At 36.7% G+C, this 25,810-nt stretch overlaps 1 protein-coding gene across 2 annotated transcripts in view; it reads left to right on the top strand.

Moving 5' to 3' along the window:
- The window catches only part of LOC145688978 (venom allergen 3-like), a 216,813-nt gene extending 192,787 nt beyond the window's left edge, over positions 1–24,026 (top strand). For both annotated transcript variants that reach the window (XM_081763134.1, XM_081763133.1), the window contains 3 exons: positions 1,249–1,396; positions 3,049–3,269; positions 22,634–24,026. In XM_081763134.1, coding sequence (XP_081619260.1) covers positions 1,249–1,396; positions 3,049–3,269; positions 22,634–23,049 — 785 coding nt within the window. In that variant the 3' untranslated portion in view covers positions 23,050–24,026. The remainder of the gene's footprint in view (positions 1–1,248; positions 1,397–3,048; positions 3,270–22,633) is intronic.
- The last annotated feature ends 1,784 nt before the right edge of the window (positions 24,027–25,810 follow it).

The raw sequence follows: 25,810 nt of genomic DNA, 5'->3' as shown, positions 1-25,810 counted from the left end.
GTAAAAGGACTCGAATGATTTTGTTAATATTTCAGAAACAACTATTTCACTAATAACTTAACAATGTGGCATAACTCATTTGTCCCGAAAAAATTTACGAGAATAATTTATTCTTGAGTAAGCTTTCTTTCTGACTATTTTCTCAAAATGACAATACATTTTTTTGGTTCGCATTTTATAAATAAATGCTTCATTAATAACTCTAACAATTGACATAATTTCTTGTGCAAAAATCTACAATTGTTATTGAGCTTTTCGGGGTGAATTGCGTTTAAACGATGTTTTTAGAAAATGCTACATAATTTTATTTATGTTTCAGAAAAAATGTTTCACTACTAGCTCTAGAACAATATGATTTCTTTTAAGGAATTAGAATGAGAAAATTAAGTGCGGTGGCCGGTACTTTTTTTGGGGTTCATTTCAGCTCTACGTCCCACAAAAATAATGCAAAGAAGACGACAAAAAGCAAATTGTAATGATGACACAGATAATTAAATGATAGCAAATAACCCTATTTTAGATGAGACTTCAATGTGCAAGGCATGTCTTGAGGTTCCCAATACACTAACAAAAACCATTTCAATATTAGAATTAAATTTGTATCTGAATGAGTTATTGAAAGTATTATTTAAAAGATTGTAACGTAACTAAAGGCTACACTGAGAAAAAATGTAAGTGGCGTACTTAAAAAGATAGGTTACACGCGTAATTCCTGTAGTGTTTGGACTTAACGTATAGCAGACATATAACTCAAACGCATGTTTTATAATAGTTTCTGTATAAGTGTTCAATCTATACGTACTTTCCGTATGAAACAATATTGGCGTTCAGGATCTCACATGCATATGGACGTATATAACATATAGCTGGCAAAGGTAATATAGTTATATGCATGTGATATACGGAAAACTGTGAAATGTCAGACATCCTGCAACGGCATTATGTAACATCTAAGGGCAGTGCCTGTGTAGCATACGGATAACGTATGTTCCGTACTGATTTCTATAGTAAGCAAGAAGATACCGTATATTTGTACAATATACCGTTGTCCGGAGAACGAATTTTTTTCTGTGTAAGTATAAGCAAAGCCTACGGCAATATATATCAATGTCTTTTTAAAGTTCCCAAATTGACTAAAATTCTAAAATTCCGAAATTCATACAACTCGGGATGTGTTTCTGAATTAGTATTGCATTTAAAATGGACGAATGTTTTATTACTTTTGATCTTTATCCTCCAATTTTACAGATAATAAAGACGTTGGACAAAACATAGCCATAACAGCAAGTACCAAACAATTCAAGAGTGTGCAAGAGGAAATAATAAAACTGATTCAGAAGTGGTACGATGAAGTTAACTACTATGCTTGGCCACCAAACAACAAATTTATGTTTCAGTATGTATAAAAATATTATACTTTTCATTCATGTTGAACAGTGGTTCCGGAATAGTGCAGTATTATGTGTTGGGTGTCATGTGACAGTTCAATACTCTACATTGAGGTAGGACTATTAAGAGAAAAGGAACATTAAGAATGAATAATGAAACCCAAATTCACATTTTCGTTGTGTGTACTTACTAAAGTAAGGAACAAGATAAAAATTTGCTTTCTCTTATACAATTGTGTACAGAAGATTTTGTGCAACACAACTATATTTAAATCATAATTGATTCTAACATAATTCGGTATTTTATTCTTTATATTTTCTTGTATTTCGAAAAATAGAATCTTGAGCTTATTAAATAATATACTACAAAATAATTTTCAGCATTTAGAAAGAATGGAGTACAGGAGCTTGTTACAGGAAAGTAAGAAGTAAATTTTGAAACTTTGATGCATCAATAAAGCCAAATAACACCAAGATATTATGTATATCGCTAACAATAAATCATGTGATACTGAGATAATCACTTCAGAACTAAAATATTTTTAAATTTTGTAAACCGTTAAATAATCCACCACTCGCAAGCAAACGTCCTCATCCAATAATCGGGTCATAGAAAGGGCATATATATATATATATATATATATATATATATATATATATATATATATATATATATAAGGATGTCCCTTATATAAGGTAATTTCGTGTTACAATACGCATACCCGCGAAATGTAATATATGTGACCGTAAACATACATTAGTGAAATAACAACTCCCTACGAGAAGGTTAACCGGTGCCGACTTGACAAAGTCATGACATGACGTTTCCACATTATAATATTAGTATGACTGGAACATGGGTGACGGAGTATGGTACTTTTTATCTTTTGTCGATTGATTTTTGTATTGGGATGTGTTCGTGTTATTTAGTGGATTTCGAGTATTAATTTGCTGGTTTCGCTTATACTCGATTGTCCAGTTTTGGTATTCTGCCTATATAATTATTTGTATCAACATAAAGACTTACGAGTATCATGTTAGAGCATAAACATTAGTAACTCTTTCTATAATGGTAATATTTATGTATATCACTAATATGCGTTCAGATCTTTTCCTTGATGTGTACACAATATATTCATCAATACGTAGGTAAACATGATACAAACAATTTTCACGAATCTTGTATAATTTGCTTCCACAGATATATTCCTGACTACTTTGCCACAGCAAACATGGTAGAGTAAGTCAACCTTTTCTGCACAGAATACCCTAACGATTCGCCTTATTGATGTTGCTTTAGATTACACTTTATATCTTGTCTTCGGGACAGGTAGAAGGGTCCTATAATTCAGCTCCTTTTGAGTGGATATACTTTGGTGGGAAACGGTATCTTACATGATTAGTCTGTGCTCCAACCAACTGTCGCGGAGAGAAGTTGTGGATAGCAGCCCTCGTCAACGGTAGATCCCGTCCTTCATAACCACGGTCTGGTATGAGGATGAATAACGAATATCGACTTTATATCTTGTAATGTTTTGCGATTCAACTTATCAATGTCCACTCCTTTGATCACTCCAATAGTGATAATTCAAAGTGAAATTTGGTTGATATACTGTAAATATCGATCTAAATATAAAACTTATTTTTTTCTTCATTTTAGTTCTGCCTATGGACATTATACACAACTTGTATGGGCTGAAACAAACCAACTTGGTTGTGGAGTATCCAGGTACCGAGACAAGAGAGGTTCGTATGTCATCCTACTAGTGTGCAATTATGGTCCCTCTGGAAATGTTCAATTTAGCAAAATGTACAAGAGGGGATATGCATGCAGTTCTTGTTCGCCATTGCAATGCAGCAAGAAATACACAGGCCTTTGCGGTAAGAACAAATACCTCAATGCTAGCAATTTGCGAGCTACGATAGAAGAGATGTATGGTGATTGTAAAAAGATCGAATTCAAGATTATAACGCACTCATTCGTTTTACGAACCCTATATACCGAAAAAATGATTTTTGGATGTCTGTTCTTTTTATCCGTTCGTTCTTAACAAGTTGGCAAATAAAACACCTGTTGGCAATTTGAAGAATTTCGTATTATACAATTGACTTATTTGGTTTAACATTTTCTTAGATACCCAGTTGCTGTAACTTATCAGTTCTTTTATAGACTTGACGTATATTTTATGTAGTTTCCTATCTCGAAATAAATTGATATATTTGTTTAAAGCTTCTTTACTTGTTGCAAGTGATCACACTTCACTTTTGTTCCTTTGATATTCCTAAACATTTTGAAGAATCTTTAATGAAAAATCGGGGCATTGTACCACTGACGAAAGCAGAATAGAGGAGACGTGCAAAGTTAAAACAAGGACAGACAGAAGAGGCGTTTTAGTTTTAAGTAGAGCATTGGACGCAAAAGCATTTGATACAAGAGCGTCATATAGCCTCGCTGCTGAAGGGGATGCAAAACTCAATCAACTCAACTCAACAAGACAACAAACAGATTGTGGAGATTAATAAGAGAATAATAAAACAAGAGCAAGGCAGTGACTAGTTAGTATAAACTTTTTACTATGTATAGTATGTAAATTTGACAAATTTAAGATTTTTCTAATAGTAAATGTCAAAGGGAAGTAGATTTTTGATACCAGAGGGAATATATTGTGTACCGTGTACATTAGTATTTTTCCTACCGGTGTCTAATACTTTTCGTGAGAGTGCGAAATCATGAAATCGAAGCGGGAGGAGACTGGAGAACTGAATAGTAATAAAATAAATAAATAAATAAATAACAACTATACAAAATTAGGTATTACAAGTATACCGCTGACCACAAGTTCACCTAATAATTAAATATGAAATACAGGTTGATTACATATGGATTACTATAATTATTTTGCAAACTTCTGACATCATTTCACTCTATTGTCCTCCAGCAAGATTTTAGTGGGAAGAATTTTGTCAAAAATATTTATTGAGGGAATTCCCTCGTTCCCCAAGAATTTCGCACCCTGCTTGTCATCATAAATTCCAATATTTCAATTCGATAATAAATAATGAATTTAATGTAGAATAAAATCTCATACATTAAAATATGTATTATAATGCATTTTTCTCTTCTCTAATCACAGACATTATTCATTTTGGTAGTATTTATCATGCTATTACTATTTTTTTAGTACTATTTAGTACTGTTTATCATGCTACTTTAGTTAAATGGTATATTCTAGGGGAATAGTTATGCCAAAAGTAGCGTATCTTACAGATTTTGACCATTAAACTTTGATTGAAATGCGTATTCTAAGGAAAAAAAGAAAGGGACTCGAGCATTGTTCAAAAACTTATTTTTCCCGCGTGAAGAAGAGACAGTTTTAGACGTTTACCTTCTTATTTGCTCTTTCAGATATTTTTAGATGCTCTTATTTGCTGGTGTAGGTAGAATTTGAATAGCTCCCCTAGAGAATGTCATATAAACTCTAAGATTAAAATTTGGTCTTGATAATATGTCAAACAATGTGGCCTCTGTACATTTCGATATGTGAACAAATAGACGAACAGACATCCAAAAATCATTTTTTGACACATACTGTATTTTTCAGAAAGCATTACTTTCTTTATTTATGTTGTTGCTCGAGATCTGAAAAAAAAAAATAAAACAACAATCTAGTAATCAATGAAACGAGTGTCTTTTCTATTTTCAGTTAGTTTATGTGCTCCTATTTGCGATGCATCAAATGAAGAATGACTTGAAACTTCAGTAATCTTTGACAGTTATATTTAAGATTACCGTATTTGTAAATCGTAACCTATTATATTTCGTTAAGCGATCAATGAAATCACAAGTTTCTTGTCGCCTACTCGATCAACAACTAGCTTATTAAACTGATCTCTTGTAAATTTACTTTTCTAAATTATATCTTTACGTTCCGTTTCTTCATGAATGTTGGACAAATCGACTTGTTGCTTTTGATGATGAATAGATGGACTGAATATTCAAGAGACTTAATGTATTTAACAACATAGTTTCGTCAGATTTTTTTATTTAAAAAATCTTGAAGGAAATGTCGTTATTATAAATTGGAACATTATGAGAAATGACATGGATTTAGAACATTTTTTTAATTTAGCTTCCTTTGTTGATAAATTTGATTTTTTTAATGGAACAAATATAATTATAAAGGTAACCAAGAAAGTTCTATCGCTTTTTGTGGAGATCTTTGTTCAATTGGTCCTCATATCGTGAGTTGCATGCGAATGGAGATAAGGCGAAGGTTACTTGTTACCGTGATTATATCCAACATACTACCTGGTTGTGGCAGTTCAGTTACACCATGAACGTGCTTAAGGATAGAGTGAAGTGTAACCCTCAGTTACAGCATAGGTAGTATCATTTTTTAAAAAATTCCGGTCCGAATAATTTTAAGCCATACCGTATAACAATACTATGTATGGTCATGTTTAACTGTATAAGTCTTTATAATTTACGTACTAAATCCGTTTTGTTTTCGTCCAAATAGAATTATACCTAATTTAGAAGTTTCAGAATAATTAAGTATGTAGGTTTTCGGGAAATAATTTTCTCTGTTTAAATATTATTTTTCTCCGTAAATATTCGTGTATGGGCATCCCATTTGGATAGTTATAAAGTATAAATTATTATTTCGATGTAATTCATATGTGAGTACTTGGATAGAATTTTCTGAATTTTACACTAATCCGAAATCTGGTAGGACACTTAGGACCCTTGTCGTCCGGTTGAGATACCCATACCCTGTCAAAATTTTTTTTATCCAGTGTTTACATTTTTTATTCGTTTTGTAATCCCACCGTGCGAAATTTCTGCGTTGTGATTGGGAACTAGATGCAACCTTAGTAATTTGGCGCGTCCCTTCGTCTTTGTCTCAATAGCCTTCGTGGGGTGACATCACACATCACCGATGTAAAAAAAAAAAAAAAAAAATCACCAATTTCGCAGAAAACTACTGAAAACACAGCTAATGTTAGTTCAAATTGTTACATGAACAACTTGGAAGCTTATGGAGTCCCGGCTTATTGGAAGTTCACCTGAAAAATAAACAGAAAGATATATTATATATGGAGTCCCACATAACAGAAGACATGTTTGTGAATACAAATAGTTATGGACAGGATTTGCATTGAAGTGAATTGGTTTTCCGGTTGTGTGAGTTTTCAAACTAAGAGTTGGAGATTCGAAAGCCGTTTCGGAATTTTCCCTTTCCGTTCATTAAAGTTAGATCCGATTGCCTGTCTATGCATAGTTTTGTGTGTGTAGTATATTTGTAATTTAGGGAAAAACATGACGGTATACTTAGTTTTCGAATAAATGAAATTAAATATTAAAATGTAAGAGTAAACTTTAATAGGGACTCCTATTTACTTTTATTTGGCCTAGCTTCCAAAACCTCGGTATGGGTTGAATAAGGACGTCAAGATTCCTCTCCTTCCAGAAGGGAATTCCTTCATCTTTTCTCTTCCTTTAATCAAATACAGTATTATAATTTAGAAAATGGGTTAGTTTCAGGTACAAGGACCACCTAGTCCTAGGAATAATAACAGTTTGGTCCAAACACTCAAGAACTCCGATTTGTTGAATATATACTTATCATCTGGATTTTTTCTTCCCTGGCTAACTCAAACACGTCCTTTTTTTTTTACTGCATAAGATCCTCTAAATGAATGAAAATGATTTAATAGTCAGAAATGACAAATAAGACAATCAGTTTAACACTGTTCATCATCTGGGCTGGGTCAGGATAACTCCAACTTGTGCAGTTACCTGGATCCAGGTCAGAGTTGTATGAATAATCATGTGTCTTACCATGAACAGTCCAAACTCGATTCTCAAGTAATAGGACGGGAATATAAAGTATCTTCTGTGCCTATTTAAGCTTCTTTACTATATTTCGATAATTATCCTGTATTTTCATCCCTATTTCTTCTTTCCCTTCCTCTTTCATCTTCTTCTGTCTTCACCATAGACTATCCAATATCCCTTTCCTGTAACGTTTTATTCTTGTATTTTACTATCTCCGACTTAATGTAGTTTCATCAGAAAACCTTTCTAACCCCGTTTATCTCTTTCTTCCATTCTCCCTCTTCTTCTTTTTCTACTTCCTTTACCTTCCCCTTGACTTTCCTATATATCCTCTCAGACTTTCTCTATTTTAATTTAAAACTAAAGGGAGTCGTGACTAGAAGTTGTCGCCATATGCGCGGTCAATAAATTTAATCCGTTTTTATCTTTGGAAGTCCGATATTGAATAATCCTGAAAGAAATACATTTAAGATATTAAATTTAGCAATCGGATTATTACATTTGTTGAATTGATGTATCGATGGTAGAGTATTCTTTCAGTTTTAAATTGGCGACCACTTCTCCGTTGTTGCTTCCCCTTCAACATTGGATCTCCACAGAGCGTCATAAAGGCGTATATGCTGTACGAGTTCAAACTGGGGTCAAACGCCTCTGCAGCGGCGCGGAAGATATTCCAGGCCTTTGTTGAGGGTGTCGTGACTACATGGACAGTGCAATGGTGTTTTAACAGGTTTACGGACGGTGGCGAAACTCTGGAAGACGCACTACGTGCCGGGAGACCAACACATGTACACACCTGTTCAAAAAAAGGTGGAAACTCGTTCAGAAACTAAGTCCGAAAAAGTGAGCCTAGATCCGTCACAATTCCCGCAGATCTATAGACAGGGAATTGCATTTTCCCTCCGTTCTTTATACAGACACTAGCTGCAAACCGTACTGTCATCCGAGTGATGTGAAAATGTAAAAACAAAATCAAACTACTTATTTCTGAGATTAATATTGATTGCACACTTCATGCACAGTTCCAATACGCAAAAACAATCACTATCTTAAGTAGAAATTACTGAAAAAGACCGAAAATGACTATTTAAAACTTCAAGTGTCAACCTGCGCTTGGAGCGATACAATTATCAATATTATAACGCATTTCCTTCTAAGTGCTTCCGTAGTCAGTTCGCGTTGAGACACGGGCCGGCCCATAACATCGGCTCTCTGTTCGTACCTGTGCTATCGTTCCTGCCTTGTTTTTCGGATAGTGTAGTTTTCCTTTTTTTCTGTGATTTAGTGAATTGCTGAATGTGTACTGCAAGTATTTTGTTTCACTTGTGTGCAACAGCATATATATATATATATATATATATATATATATATATATATATATATATATATATATATATATATTCTGTAGTTGACGTGTAACGTCGAGTGTAAGCAATATGAGAATACGCTCAGAATTAATTTCGTAACTGTGTGTCAAAAGCGTACATCTATTCATATCCATGAATGGATTAGAAGTGTTTTCAAGTTAACTATTGACCAAGTGTTAAGTATAGAACTGGACTTTATTCGTAAACTTTTATACATCAAACTAGTTAGTAAAGTGCTATGTAAACGTATTCTTGCCGGCACCAACGGCACCGTGACTTATACTATTACTGATGGAAATCATGTGTTACCCATTGATTTGGCAGACAACTCTGTTGTTGTTGTAAAAGTATCTTTATGTCCAATGGAACTTAATGATACCCAGTTAAGTCGTGTACTCGCCCAGTATGGGGATACTCAGAATATTGCTGATGAACAGTACACTACTGATCATATTTATCTTACGCGCACGGGTCGCAAACTAATCAAAGTGACTATTAAACGTAATATTCCATCGTTTGTTACTGTTTGTGGTTTACGTCTTTTTGTCAGTTACGCCGGTCAAATCCAGACCTGCGTCGTCTGCAACTCTCAGGACCATTTTCTACAGGATTGTCCTAAGAAGAGAACTCTGCCTTTACCCAGGTCTACTTCTGTGTCTCCAGGTGTCCGCATGCCTTGCAACCTTCCAGTGGAAACATCAGCTCCTGATACCGGTTGTTACAGTGCATTTCCTGTTCTACAAAAGCATACCCACATTCCCGCACAATCCCCGATTTTGCCACTTGGCAGTGCTGTATCTAGTGCTTCCGAAATTCGTCCCGTCTACCCTTTCATTGCTGACAGCTCACATAGTATGGAAGTGACACCTACTCCCGATGCTGACGAGACAAGTGTTCCATCTCCAGTTCCTGTGACTGATCAGCCACTTCCGCTAAACTCTGAGGTAGGTGATAGTAATATAATAGAGGGGTACGGTGCTAACCCCTTCCAGCGTTCCTCTCGAAGTTGGTTCCATTAACACCATTGGTTTGAAGATGCTACTAGTGATACCATAAGTAATTTCGATCTCAGCGTAGCATCCTGTGAAAAGCGCAAGTTAATTCAACTTCAGTTTAACAGTAGTGCGGTGTCTAAAAATTCTAAAGATAACCGAAGTGCTGAAACAACAAGTGGTAACTACGTTAGGAAAACACGAGCTTCGACCAAAAAGTTAAAATCGGTTGTTCAATCAAACGGCGAATAGTGCTTTGCCCACCGTTGGTATCAATAATGTATCTTATTTATATATTTCTTTCTTTTTTACACTTTACACATGTTCTTGTTCCCGCATTGCTTTACATTCATGTATTTACTTTATATATTTTTTGTAATGTTATTTTTCGTTTTGCCACAGTCAATTTAAATCGTCTTACTTCCCCGGTCAAATTACATGCACTACGAGATTTTATCTGTTTGCGCAAGAGGTGGCAGTACCGATTTTCTAGACTTTCCTAATTATTCATGTGTTTCCCGCTTCACTGAAAATGGTTTAGAAACTGCTATTCTATACCGGAGTGATATAGACTTTCAAGAGGTTCTCCAAATGCCTACTGAACGTATCACCTTAGGAACACTAGAAAATATACGCCTGTGTACAGCCTATGCTCCGAGTTGTTCGAATCATGCACAAGAGCGCAATAGTTTCTTTAATAATGAGCTTGCTCAAGCGTTACATAATGGTTCTTCTCCTTGTATATTAGCCGGAGACTTTAATGCTGTTTTGGCACCAATAGATATAACCCCAAATTATACCTTCTCAGCCAGTCTGTCCAATTTAATTGCCACCTATGATCTAGTGGACGTGCGGTGACACTTATTTCCAACTACGCCTGGCCATATTTTCTTTACAGGGACGAGTTCCTCAAACTTGGATAAATTCTATATCAGTCGTACTCTTATTCATCAGGTTCAACACATGGCTGTGGTCGTAGTCTGTTTTAGTGATCACCATGCTGTACTCATGACCATCAAACTACCAGCCCACAAATTTCTCAAATGTAGCCCATTGTGGTATTTTAATACGTCAATTTTACGTGAGCCCGAATATGAAGCTCTGATACATGCTGAATGGGAAGGCATCCTTCATATGAAATAACGCTACAAAGGTTCTCTCCTGCATTTTGGGGAAAACCGTGTTAAACGAACTCTGCTCTGTGACCAAACAATATTGTCGCACAAGAAACGCTTTATCATTATCAGCAATATCAGTACTATACTGATCTATTGAGGGATTACATGATAGAACAGCAACGCGGTGGTCAAGTACGACCTGAAATTCAGCAGATCAAAGCTCATTTATTAACGCTGCATAAACGACGTATGCAAGGGTTTATGATTCGTAGCAAAACACGTCAATATGATTACACTGAACAGGCTAGTATCCTCCAAATACGCAAGGAGCGCACACGGGGCAGACAAAAATTCATTTCTAAAACTGAGGGTGAAGATGGCTGTATGCATCAGGGTGTAAACGTCATGACTTGTTTCTTTTTGATTATTATAAACAATTATATGCTCAACCGGTTTGGGTACAAAACCTCGCGGCCAGAACCTCGCGGCGACAACCTCGCGGACCAAAACCTCGCCTCCCAAAACCTCGCGGTCCAAAATCTCGCCGGGCCGAAACTTCGCCTGGGCAAAACCTCGCCGCCCAAAACCTCGCGGGACAAAATCTCGCCTGGCCAAAACCTCGCCACCCAAAACCTTGCGGGCCAAAATCTCGCCGGGCCAAAACCTCGCCTTGCTAAAACCCTCATCTTCCGAAATCTCGCGCCTCAAAATATCGCCATACCCAAAATCTCGCCTGACCAAAATGTAAATGTTCCAACAGATGCTAGGATCAGAAGAAGAAGTTCACGGTATTTGACCAAGTCCTGCGTTCCCATATGAAAATTCTATTTTTGTATTAGAGGATTTCAATGTGAAGTTAGGGCGACAGGATGTTTTTAAACTGGTTATAGGGAAAGAAAATCTGCATAAGGAAAGTAATGACAACTAACGGGGTTAGTTTAGTGAACTTTAGAACATCCAAAAACTTAAAATTTTAACAAAAATCTAATAATATTTATGCAAGTATGAACTAATATATGACTTTTTACGATTTCCCTTGATTATGTCCTGTAGGTTAAAGGAGACGCAGATGACCAGGATTGAGGAAATGATCGAATAAAGAAAGTGGGAGGAAACGGGAACAACCCGAGAAAGCCCACGCACACGATGTTTTGTATCTTCTTCTTCTTCTTCTTCTTCTTCTTCTTATTATTATTATTATTATTATTATTATTATTATTATTATTATTATAATTATTTGTAATGTAGAATTGCATATTAAGAAACTCATTAGGTAAATTTTAAAGAAAAGTTTCATTCGCGGCGAGGTTTTGGCCCGGTGAGATTTTGGGCGGCGAGGTTTTGGCCACGCAAAATTTTGGGCAGCGAGGTTTTGGCCACGTGAGGTTTTGGCCGGCGAGATTTTGTCCGTATCCCGCTCAACTTCCTACTTGTTGTACTAATTCTTCTATACTAGAGTATATTCCCTCTGTTTAACGGACGATTATCGAGAGTATCTATCGGGTCCGTTCACAATAGACGAGGTCAAACAGTCCATACGATTAGGCAAACTAGGAAAATCCACAGGCATTGATTCTCTATCACTAGAATTCTATGTTACATTTATGGATATTTTAGCTCGCTTTCTCACCGACCTTTTTAATGAATACCGCACACATTTGTTTTAGGCCAGTCTCTCCGAACGGGCATTATTATTTTGGTCCCCAAACATTCATCAGCAACTAGTGTTACACATTATAGGCCAATAAGTCTCTTGTGCACGAACCTAAAACTACTAACTCGTTGTCTGACGATCAGAATGAAAACATACCTTAAGACGCTGTTAAGTCCTTGCCAGCACGGTCTTGGCCACAGCAACCCTATTTATAAGGCCTTATCAAATCTCAGAGATGTTATTTCCTTTCATGAGTCTGCCGATCCTTCTTCGGTAGCAATTTTATCCCCAGATTATTCCAAGGCCTTTGACAGAATTAATCACAATTATCTCTTCCAAGTTTTAGCTAAATATGGATTTGGCGACCTTATCATTTCTCTTATCTAAGGAATATATACGAAACGAATTACAAGGTTTAAGTGCTCTCATCTCTGTTTGTAATGGTATTCTACAAGGGGACACAATGTTTAGTATTGTATTTAGTTTATCTTTAGTTCCTCTTGTATATGCGGCACACCGCCTACTCCCTGGTGTTTCTGTGTATAACAACAGTCTCACGGTGCAATCATACATTGATGATACGCACTACCTATTACGCAATGATGCAGATCTGGAATGTATACAGAAGCTACTAAGCCTATATCAACACGCTTCAGGAGTGCAACTTAATAAAGCAAAACAAAAATATTGTGTTTACATGAAAAATATCAGTCTCTGTATAGTAGAACGTTTGAAACTGTTCCATCAATTAAAATACTTGGTATTGTATGGTATCCTACTTTACAGCGGACTATCACGAAAACATATGAAGTCATAGCCTCTAAGATCCGAAGTCTTTTAATAACACATAAATCACGTAATCTTAGTCTTTTCAGTAGAAATTTGTTTCTTAAAACTACTGTGTTTACAGTCAGGCGTTGTTTTTTCTCTGTCATAATAAAGCTTTAAGAGTAGCTCAAACACAACTTCATTTGCCTGCTGCAAAAGGAGGAATAGAGTTTAGGGATATTGGAATTCAGTCACGTGCTCTGCTTATGCATAGAAGTTGTCGTATGGTTTGTTCCTACCCCGATTCTATTACTGCTACGGTTTTCAATGTCTGTGTTCAGTTTATTGACCTTGTGCTTCCAATTCCTACCTTTCCTTGGGCGATTAAATGTCCTCACCTTTGCGATGTAGTACTAGATATGCTGTATGCAATAGTCCCTCGACAGCAGATCGAAATTAGGTGAGTCAAAGAAACATACTGGCACTATCAGAGCACTGCGTACCTGTTATGCCACACGTAATGATCCACGTGCCATGCAAAAACGAGTAATATTTGGAAAAACAACTGCCAAGTTTCTAACTCACAAACAGACAGAAATATGGTATTTTTTGTTAATAATGTTTATGAAACGTCTGATAGGCTCCTTAATCTAGGAATCACATCTACAAACGTATGCTATTATTGTAATCAGATAGACACTCTTGAACATCGATTCCATTACTGTTTAGACATACCATCCATTTGGCTGAGTTTTAGCACTATACTTAGTAGAATATGTCGTATTTCTCCCAATGTTTTTATTGTACATAACATAATTTTATTTCCAGATTTTCGTTACTTTCCTAGCTATAAACATAATGCTGTGATCTGGTTTACTGTACAAATTATCATGTTTATTCTTGTAACAGCACGACCATTGTGTATTCAAATGTATGAAATGTAACATACCAGGATATGAAGCTCTCTCCTGCATGTAAACGAAAGTATTTTGCCAACTTCTTATCTGCAATAGCCTCCCACACTTCCTTATGATATAACCAACAAACACAAATGAACTGAACCAGTGAGTTTTTTTCTTGAATAATGTTTTACACTTTCAGTGAGGCTGGGAACTGTAAATATTCTTGTAACATTCTCTGTCTTTCAATGCCAATAAAGTTCTTAAAAAACGTACCAAAGCGGGTTTAGTAATGCTGATTGAAATTTCTGAAACAAATGGCGACGGTTCGAGCCTCCGTACTGAGAGTTCGTTTTTATTTCTTCCCATTTTTAAATATATGGGAGCATTGTTATAATATAAATTTCTACTTTGAAGTGCTTGGAACAAAAATGTAAATTATTCATGTTCCTGATATATATAGTATATATATATATATATATATATATATATATATATATATATATATATAGGCCTATATATATATATATATATATATATATATATATATATATATATATATGTATGTATGTGTGTGTTGTGTGTCACACAACCCTGTAACACTTTTTTTCGTGAGAAATGCTGAACTATGAAAACATGACGTATGCCTTGTCGCAGCAGACGAGTTTCTCCACTTAAGCCTACGAGTAACGAAATCACCTACAGCCAAACAGTTGCAATTCATTCGTTAGTCATGGCTCATCGTGGTCAGAATGTTCGCGAGCAGCTTACTGCTCTTGTTGAATACGACGGTATGAGTGTGAGACAAGCTAGCGAACGTCTTGATGTTTCCTGTTCTACACCATATCATTGATGGAAGAAATACTCAGAAACAGGTAACGTGTCTAGGAAACCTGGCACTGGCCTTCAAAGGGTTTCAACCCCACAACAAAATCGGGCCCTAGTTGATGTAAGCCGTCGCAATGCTTTCATGTCATCCCGGCAGTTAGTGATAGCGTCTCGTTTTCCTGGCTCGTTCCTCACCGCTTGGCGACGCCTTAAAGATGCAGGGCTTCACGCATATCGAACTGCGTGTAAGGAGTAATTGAAGGATAGTCATAAAGTTGATCGACTACCATTTGCTGAGGTAAATATTGGTCGTAACTGGGATCATGTAATCTTCACAGACGAAAAGATATTCTCTTCAGCGAATGATAGTTCTCGGCTTGTGTATAGAACCACAGGAAAACTTTACGATCCAAAATACATGCACCGAACACATCGAATGGGGTATGCTACTACTCACTGCTGGGGATGGCTGTGTAAGGATACAGTTGGTGAATTACACCATATAGAAGGCCGATTGAACAGCCAGAAGTATCTGGATATTGTGCAGTATGGCTTGCTCCCCGCTGAGAGAAATTTATTTAAAGACGGCATTGTAGAAGTTCAACAAGATCATAGCTCAATACATGATTCCCATCTAGTTAAAACCTGGTTTCAAGAAGAACTCAATGTTGAGCTAGTCGACTGGGTTCCAAGAGGATCAGACTTGAACCCAATAGAAAATCTATGGGCGGAAGTTACAAGAACTCTACACGAGAATTGGCCTGATCCCCCACTAAGGACAGCTGACGCACTTTGGGAGCTAGTTTCTGACGCGTGGAAAGAAATAACACAGAGACATCAATATGTCGCTAGCTTGGTTAACTCATTACCAAGAAGATTAAGATGCGTCATCGAAACTAACAGCGATTATACGAGACATTAATACCTGAATAAAGATTTGTCTTCATACCCAGGTGACTTTCGAGCACTTTCAAGAGCTCACTAAGTTTTTCCATTTTTCGTTTAATATTGCTTTTATTGGAACGTTTGCGTTTCGTCGGATTGTGCAATATATATTTATTTCTGCTCCCTTTGTTTAACCTACACAGATAGTCCAGTGGCTAGCATGTGTGTCTTTGGTGTACGGGGTACCGGGTTTTATTCCCGCTGGAAGAGGCTTCTGTGATAATTCTGTATTCGTGCCCCTGTTGTTAAAGAGGTACTGCTAAAACTATAAAACCGAGTAAAACAATTACAAATAAAAAAAATCAGTTACTGAGGAACGTTCGGTAAGTCAGTTTTGTTTTAATATCTAATGCCTAGTGCGTTCGTTGTTGGGTCTTATAGTCGCAGGTTCAATTCCCGTTAAGGATTCATTAAAATTTTACTTGAACTAGAATTTATTTGCATGAATCACCCTATGTCTTCTTTGTCCTAAAGGACTTAAACGTTGAGAAAAGTATACGGTAAAAATGAAATAAATAATAAGACAGTAATTATGCTATTAATCTGTATCTATCTACATAGGATATAAATGAAAAAGATGTCGTCTATCAGAACAAAAAATGGCTTAACCGTTTGAAATGATTTTTATTAGTTAACACTTTCACCTACCTCTGACTCATGGGCACCCGAAGGGGGCAGGGTGGGCCGCCAACTGACTCACGAAATGTATACAAACAGAAATACCAAACATAATACCACCATGAAGATAGCTCATCCTAGAATATTTTATGGTGTTATGCGCGGACTGGCTTGTTGCCACGCCACTTTTATTAAGATGCGTATCCTAACTGAGGAGAGGAGTTACAATTTATGCCAAAAATAGAATATCTCACATTTGTGAGATGAAAATTGACCCCATGACGTTAACGTCGCCAATATCTAGTGGTCCACTTGCAGGTAAATGTCGGTCGTCGAGATAGCGACGCATCGAAAGATTGCCGCTAGTGTGTCCCTGGCAGCAGGGTTTCGTCGATTCGAAACAGGCATCTAGAGTAGGGGTGTTGCAGTTACCACCACGTAGCGGCGATGACGTCTTTTGATTCGTCGCGGAGAATCAGCGAAGGGACCGAAACGACTTATCGCCAGTCATGTGCATGCGTTTATTATATATTTGTTTTTCCTGACGAATGTTCCTAAAGTGAGTTCCGGGGTCAAAAGTAACCCATGCTTCTACATCACAAGGTTGCTGTTTCGTGCCATTCCGGGAGAACTTTATATATATATATTGTAAGTGCTTTTTAGACTCATCTCAATGTAAATGAATCATGCATATAAGCTATTTAACATATTTTGGTGGAGTAATTTTGTAATTCATTGGCATTTCGTCGCGTCTCTGCCACCGGTGGCCCACTGGTGGTATAATTTTCCAAACGGAAGTGGGGCCACCGAAGATCGTTGCAGTGGGGCCATCAATTTTTGGCGAGAGGTCGCTAGTTAGCTATCGATGGTCCACCGACGCTTACGGCACGGGATAATCTAAATTTAATTTAATTAGGAAATCACTATAATTGGTATAAGAACTAGTTTTTGAACTTGGACTGTGTAATATTGGTCTTTTGAGGCAAACATTTTCTAAGTTCAACTTCCAATATCTTCGGGAAACAATAAACCAAAGATGATAGATTCGAACCCACAATCCAACGTTCAAAATCGAAAACATTCTGTAAATCTGTATTTTCCTTTTTTAAGCGTAATAACATATGTTGATCCGTTATTAACTATACTGTAGAAACAATTCATCATTGTAATACTTAAGGATAAAGTATTTCGAAATTACGTATACATGGGAGCACATGGTAGTTGCCTCAATCCAGCTACAATCAGTGCCCTCAATTTCCTTCGTTAAGTTCAAACCGATTTTCCTTCAAGCTGTTACACAACGACAATTAGTCTAGTTGTCTACGTGTCCAACTGCTGAGTCAAAGGACGAGGGATCGAATCTCGGAGATAGACATGTAAATTTTTATTACTTGCAGAATTCTATATTTCATCCATATTAAAATGAGCATAAAAACAGTTTGTATTTCAGTGGAAAAGTAAGAATTAATTTCAAGTTAAACTTGTGAGCAGTAAAGCAAAAAGAATTGAGTTCATGGTTGTCCGAATACCTGACGATTTGAATAAATCATACGACACGGCTTTAGTATGGAGTTAAAGAACTTTCTGATACGTATAAAAAATCTCACTGACCTAAAATCCATTACGAAATAGGACCTACCAGAAGCTTCAACACTACGTCTGCGTCACTTCGGTGAACGCTGTATCGAAACTTCCTTTATAAATTTCACTCACTTGTCGTCTAGTCAGTCGACCATACTTGGTTAATTAGCTAACTATATTGAAGGGGTATAGACGAACAATATGCAAAATCCATTTTTCAATTTTGTCAGGAAACGAAGAAAATGTGACGCCCTTATGTTTCAGGATTATTGAACTTTTTTTGGAGGGGGGTAGATTTCACTAATCTGCTGTAAGTATTGACTACTGCTGTTAACCATTGCTTTCTTTCATTTTTCATTTACACATCTTATCCTCTTTCAAGTTCGGTTCCACATACCATTCCATTTAGTTTCATATATTCTGTTCGATTAAATACACATTCCTTAATCTCTTTGTCCAAATTAACAAAACGGTTCTCTTGCTTTCTTTCTAATAATGATGATTTATATTTCAGGAGAGTTAATTTTAAATAAACTTGCAACCAATTTGTTAATTACTACTAACAGTGAGTTCTTCCTCGTTGTTTGTTTATATATATTCTTCAGTGTTTACATTCTAGTAATAATAAATATTTATGCCAAACTTAGATATACTTGCAGTATACGAAGGTTAAGTGGGTAATAAAGCAGTTCAAGCCAATAATTTACTTCAATCTGTAACGTAGATTACAATTGAATATTCGCATCCAAAATTGATTTAATCTAGGAAGGATGGATAGGGCTGCGCACGAGACAAGATTTGAGGCCGTCTGGTCTCGACAATATGCTGTAAAAGTGATGTCTCGACTCGACAAATGTATATTTTTCTATTGGAAGATCTGTGTCCCGACTCGAATTGTGTCAGGAAAATTCTGTCTCGACTCGACTCTGCGCATCCCTAAGGAAGTACAGTTTGAAGAGCCCAGTATTCCAAAGCTTGCGGGGTAACCAATTACACCATTACGCAACATCTATTTCAGATACAACCATTATTATATACTTCATTTTCACAAGCTGCTTCTTATAATAACTATATCGATTTTCTACTTAAATTCAATTATAAATAATTGTTTCTTATGTAGCAGCTAATATTCATGCTATACAGTATAAAACAAGTGCACATTCAATGTAAATAAATACAAATGTAAGATATTACAGATTACTGGCATTGCGATTTAATCCGATTTTAAGCAGTACATATTTTCTAAATAATTATTCAAATTGGTTTATAAGAATCCAGATTATGAGATACCCTAAGTTTTTGTAATACAAAAAATACAAGCACCCCCCCATATATATATATATATATATATATATATATATATGTTGCTTTATTTTTTGTATTACAAAAACTTGTGTGTGTATTTTAGTGGACTTCCGGGCTTGATCCCACCCCTCCGAAACTTTATATGTATTTAAACAAAATAGTGTAAAGTGAATGAAATGTCTTGTAGAATGTTCACATTTCCAAGAATGAAATTAGCAAAGCCCCCCGACATATATATATATATATATATATATATATATATATATATATATATATATATATATATATATATATGAATAATTTTCATGTTAGACGTGTGGTTTTAGGTATTCAACTGTGTTCACATTTCTCATTTTAGCGTTTTCGTATATGATTTATGGACATGGCGGGCTAGTAAATGTGGCAGAGATTTGAAAAGTGACAGTTTGTCGGATAATGTGTTTCCAATCACTTCACAGTAGAAATTTATATTTATAAAAAAGTTCTCATATATCTTAAAATAGGAAGAGAAACTTTAACTTTCCGCACGGAGGCTCGAACCGCCGCCCATCGTTTCAGAAATGTCAGTAGCAGTATTAAACCCGCTTGACCACAGACGCAACTTACTAGAGATTGTGTTATAATATTGATAATACAATCGCTCCAAGCACAGGTTCCTACTTCGAGGTTTAAATATCCATTTTCTGTCGTTTTCAGGAATTGCTACTTAAGATAATTGTTGATTTTGCATATTGGAACTGTGCATGAGGTGTGCAATCAATATTAATCTCAAAAATAAGTAGTTTGATTTTGTTATTACATTTTCACATCGCTCGGATGACAGTACGGTTTGCAGCTAGTGTCTATATAAAGAACGGAGGGAACATGCAATTCCCTGTGTATAGATCTGCGGGAATTGTGACGGATCTAGGCTAACTTTTTCGGACTTAGTTTCTGAACGAGTTTCCAGCTTTTTGTGAACAGGTGTGTACAAAATGAAGATCTTCAGGCAGCAATTCAGGTGAACAGACATGTGAGAAACTGTAACTACTATTCAGTGTGAGTGGAGAAACTATTCGGCAGCACCTCCATCAGCTTAGGAATCAAGTTGGATTGATGGGTCCCACATGATTTGACTTCGGGCCAGAAGGCAACACGAGCCAACATCTGTGTTTTTTTGTTGTATCGTCTGAGAAAGAAGCCATTTCTGGATAGGGTATTGAGATGTGATGATAAGTGGGTCCTGTATTAAGCTCCACGGCGCCATCATCATTGGTTAGCATCCAATGAACCGGTTCCAAAACAGCCGAAACCATCACTGCCCCAGAAGAAGGTTTTCCTGTGTGTTTGGTGGACTGCTCGCGGCATCGTGTATCGGGAATACTACCAGCTGGTCAGAGCATCAATGCAACTGTGTACTGTCAGCAGTTGAGCCGCGTTCAAGAAAACTCAAAACTCAGGAGCCAGCACTTCTGAATCGCAAAGGATTCCTTCTGTTACAGGACAACGTTGAGCTCTACGTGGCTAGGATGACCCGGGACACCATTCTACGCCTTGGATGGTAAACACTATTGCATTCGCCATACTCTTCGGACATTGCACAGTTCGATTATCACCTGTTTCATTCCTTGCATAATCACTTTAGAGGACGCCAGTTCAAATCCCTAGTAGAGGTGCAAATTGTACTTGGTAACTTTCTTCACTTCACGGCCGACCAAGTTCCACCGCAATGGAATCCATGGCCTTCCAGAACGTTGGCAGAATGTCGTCAATGCTGATGGGGATTATCTTCCAGGTACGTCTTAGATATGGATCAATTTATGTGAAGAGGTTCACAAATGGTGAAAGTGGTCGCTCGACCATCACCGACAATTACAAAAAATTGAGTGTGATGAACCTTGTGTATGAGAAGGTCATAAACACTATTCACGCTGTCGTATGTACAAGTGTTCCTGAATGGTGGCCATCTTTGTTATTGGTGGAGTGCCAATTCTTGCATTTCAAGCCTGTACGAAAACTGTAGTTGCTCAGGATGTACGAATCAGATGAACACCAAGCAGAAACGAATGTTACGGGAGAGACTGGGGTACACGGAAAATATACACTATTGTTCCTAAATAAATATCAGGGCTGCAAACCAATACATGGATTCACCAGAAAAAGTACAGAAAATTACACTTTTAAAGCGGCTGCATGTTGGAATGGAATAAAGTGTGAGGTTCATAAGTTTTGTGCTGAATACTTTTGCATGTAAAGAGTCTGCAGAAATATCAACAGTTATGATACTACGGCCACCGTAGATTTATGGGGCTCGAAAGTTGAAGTTTTTGATTTTGATGCTATTTCTGATGCGTAATATCTCAGGAGGGCAAAGTGCTAAAAATTGCTCCTTAGGCCACTAAGTAATTATGTATGTAAATAAACTACTGCAAAAAAATCAGGGCTGATATTAAATGGAAAAAAGTGAGGACACGGGTGTGACGATAGTCGTAGCCAGGAAAAATTTAAATGTTTGGATATTTTTCATGTTAGATCTCAAAAACGACGTGGTATTAAGGCACTCAATATATCAGCAAAGTGTCATTAAAATCCAATCCCAGTTACGGGTGTTAATGTGTTCACAACGTTCGCAACATTGTGAACACATTAACTTCCGTAACTGGGATTGGATTGCAATGACACTTTGCTGATACATTGAGTGCCTTAATACCAGGATCCAGTTAGACGATGGGTCCCGTAGATACATGGGAGAGCTAACCCCCTCTCCCATATAGACGTGGCAATGATCGTGGAGCTAGAAAGACGGAACAAACGCCACTCATAAGCTTTGTCTCACCTTAAATCAATCGAAAGCGGGCCTAATTGCTGAACCATGCGTCGTTTCTGAGATCTAACATGAAATATATCCAAACATTTAAATTTTTCCGGGCTAGAACCATCGTCAAGCACGTGCTTTCTTTCCGTTTCTATCATGTCCTCACTTTTTTTCCATGTAATAACAATCATGATTTTTTTGGGAATAGTTTATTCACATGCAGAATTACTTTGTGGCCTAATCAGCAATTTTTAGCACATGGTCGAGCAACTTGCTATGGACCACTTCGTATGGATTGACCCATATCGATGTTCGAAGGTGGTGGGTGAAAAAGCGACAGAACTTTCTTGGTTACCTTTATACTTTTTCACAATTTTCCATAACACATTCAATGAAATGTTCATGCAAATGAAGTGTGAATTACAGAAGTTCTATGGAATAACAACTTTATGTATGAAGGATAAATAACTGTATTGTATTAATGCACTATATGATTTTTCCTCTTTATTAATGCTGCTCGTTTTGCATTTCCATTAGGTAACTTGGAATCATCGATGTTGCCTCAACATAAACCTTCTACAACAGTGGCTGCTTCTACTAGAAAAACTACGGCAAAGCCAACAACAACCAGACAACGGATGCCTACTGCTAACTTAACTACTACTAAAAAGAAGACTATTAGTCTTCAATTTGTCACTCTTAAACCTTTGATATCGAAGCTGACAACTTCGAAATCAACATACAAAGGAACATTACCAAAATTTAGTGCAAAATCTAACCCTCCAAGTTCCATAATCAATGTAACACTAAACAAACCAACGAAGGGTAAAATGAATGTGGCAACTAATGTAAATCTACCTATTCCTAACATATTAATATCTCTATCTAGATTTAGTAGAGGACCACAGTTTGTGTCTTCAAAAACTAAACCAAGATTCGTAGACATTCTATAAATGATCTCAACTAATACAGTGGGAGGAGATAGGTAAACAACTAAGTCAAAGAAACACTCGAAATTAACAACAGCAAACGCGCCAATGAGCAGAAAGCGTAATATGAAACTTTCAAAACCAACAGCTAAAAAGTCATCAATAGTAATGGGAACTGATACAAGAAGAATAGAATCGTTCTCGCGTAGGATAACAGCAGAAAGAAATATGAAACAAACATCAACATTAAAATACTCGGTTACGTTGAAACCCACCACGTCTGTGTCTTCTGTGAACTTGATGGGAATTAAACATTCGAAATCCAGAATGTTCAATGAAGAACGTTGCTCTGCAAACATAATACGGATTGAATTATCTCATTTTTAAAGACTTAAATGTTGCTAAAACACACGAAAACTTGCGGTGAAAATGAGGCAACTTTGTTTCTAAACATTTACCGGTAACATTGATGAATGGGCTTATGAGTAGTGATGGATAATGGAAAATTAAGTACAAGAAGTGGAAGAAAAAATTAAAAAAACGGGAAAAGAACGCACCTTTTCTTTGCTTTATATTTTCACTTCTGCTAATTATAAATTTACTTTTCTATCTTGTTTGCGAGAAATTCTGAATTTGAGCATAACCTTTTGTTAGTTTTAACACTACGAAGTGTTCGTCAAGATGATGTACTGAAAAAACAGAACTATCGAGGTTTGCCCAACGAAGCATACAGGTAAAAGTGTCTCTAGATGATCGATGAACCCCTGATTTCAACTTCCAATGTCCCTTATCCACAAAAGTAAACCATGACTAACAGTGCTGTTTATTTTTTATAGCAAGCAGTAAAATACAATTCTGTCCAGACTTCGTATCACCGAACATATAAGCTATAAACCGACGAGCTGACTGAAGATCTTATTCTGTAATTCTCTTACTGAAACTCTGTAGTAATTTGGGTTTGTACGTACGTATGAAACTAAATAAATTGTTGTAGAAGATGATGTACTTAATTTTTAATTGTTGGCTTAACTTTCCTTTTGCCTCTGTAAGTGTATGAGTTAATTTAAGGCGGTCTCTAACCCTTGGAGCGAGCTAAGTTTCTTCCTATCTAAAAGCATGTAAAATTTGGTCATGATTATTTCAGGAACTATTGTACGTAAAACATTGTAATTATGAATAAGTGTTTCAATGGAAAATCTCAAGAAAATGAGTAGTCAGTTTTATAGATACCCCGTTTCCTTTTGCGGTTGATTTTGATCCATTACATTTGACTATCATGCAATGAGATCCGCTGCTGCTAGCCAGAGCTTTTTGCTTCTACCTTTTGTCACGTTCATTGTAACTCAAGAAACGTGTCAAAGCTCCGCGTATATTTATATGACCGCCCGCTAGAGTCACTCGGTCTCCTCTCGCTCTCTATAGAGAATGGAGCAGGCGGTGTTTATAATTTATTTCTCAACACTTTTTGTTTCATGTTTTATGCTATAGAATTCACCAACACTAAACGGCGTGACAAACATCTTGGCATTTGAAGGCGGCGCTCCAAATTCCCTTTAAATGCTGCTAGCAAATGAGAGACCATCGGTATTGCCACGTTTATCTTGTACACATCCACGTCTACCGTCTACCACCTGATCGCGCTGTAGTTCGTCTGCTTAGCCATAACCATGCTCCTTAGCACTCGGCAACATCGCGTCAGAGCTTGCGTTTAGCTGAAATGCCAAGATGTTTGTCACAAGCTTTAGCAACAGCTGTAGGTTTTGGTTTCACAAATGCAGCTGCTAAAACAATCGACTAAAGGAAATGTATTTCTTTCATAAAACAACTCAAATTGAATTTTGTTTAGTCTTTCTTTACTGTGTCTTACGGAGAGGTATGAGTTTGAAATAGTAACAATTCGCTTTGGAGACATTCTGTTGCCTTCGGTGCTCTTCCCAATCCACCGAAGATTGAATGAGTCATGCTCTTGACTTGCGATGTTTTATTTTTTCTTTTTATTATTGTTTGCTATTCTAAACGATTGTTCTCGTTATTTTTAGAGTGCGCGGACAAGTTTTGTTACACACGTATTGCTTATATACAAGGTGTGTGAGAAAAGAAACGAGTGGCAGCACTACAGACGATCTGGCAACGTTGTGTCTACCGGCCTGTGCTAGACCGTTTTGTTTATCCCTTCCACTTCCTCAGTCCAAGTTACAACTCCGTACAGCTAACACATTATTTTTGACAGCGCCATCAGTGAAGTTGTTTTTGTTGTGTGTTACAGAAATGGAGCATCGGAATTTAGAGCGACGTTCTGCATAACCTTTTGTTAGTTTTAACGCTACGAAGTGTTCGTCAAGATGATGTACTGAAAAAAGGAACTATCGAGGTTTCCCCAGCGGCATCAAATTTTGACAGACGATTTGAACATGCGAAAGATTTGTGCCAAAATGGTGCCGAAAAACCTCACAACTGAACAGAAGGACAATCGAAAAAACGTGTGCGTTGATCTTCTTGAGAGGACTGCCAATGACCAAGAATTCTTCAATTTTGTGATCACAGGTGATGAATCCTGGATATTTGAATACGATCCTGAAACATAGCGACAAAGTGAAGAGTGGTACACTCCTTCATCTCCTCGGCCGAAGAAATGTTGAATGAGCAATTCAAAGATTAAGACGATGCTGATTTGTTTTTGACAGTAAGGGTATCGTGCACAAAGAATTTGTTCCACCAGGACAAACTGTCAACCAAGTATTTAATAAAAGTGTCCTTGAAAGGCTCAGGAAAAAAGTTATTCGTG

The sequence above is a fragment of the Thermobia domestica genome, chromosome 7 (genome assembly GCF_964235325.1).
Source record: "Thermobia domestica chromosome 7, izTheDome1.hap1.1, whole genome shotgun sequence".
Classification (NCBI taxonomy): Eukaryota; Metazoa; Arthropoda; class Insecta; order Zygentoma; family Lepismatidae; genus Thermobia; species Thermobia domestica.
Note: the sequence above shows the minus strand (reverse complement) of the source record. Positions and strands in the feature narration are given on the sequence as shown.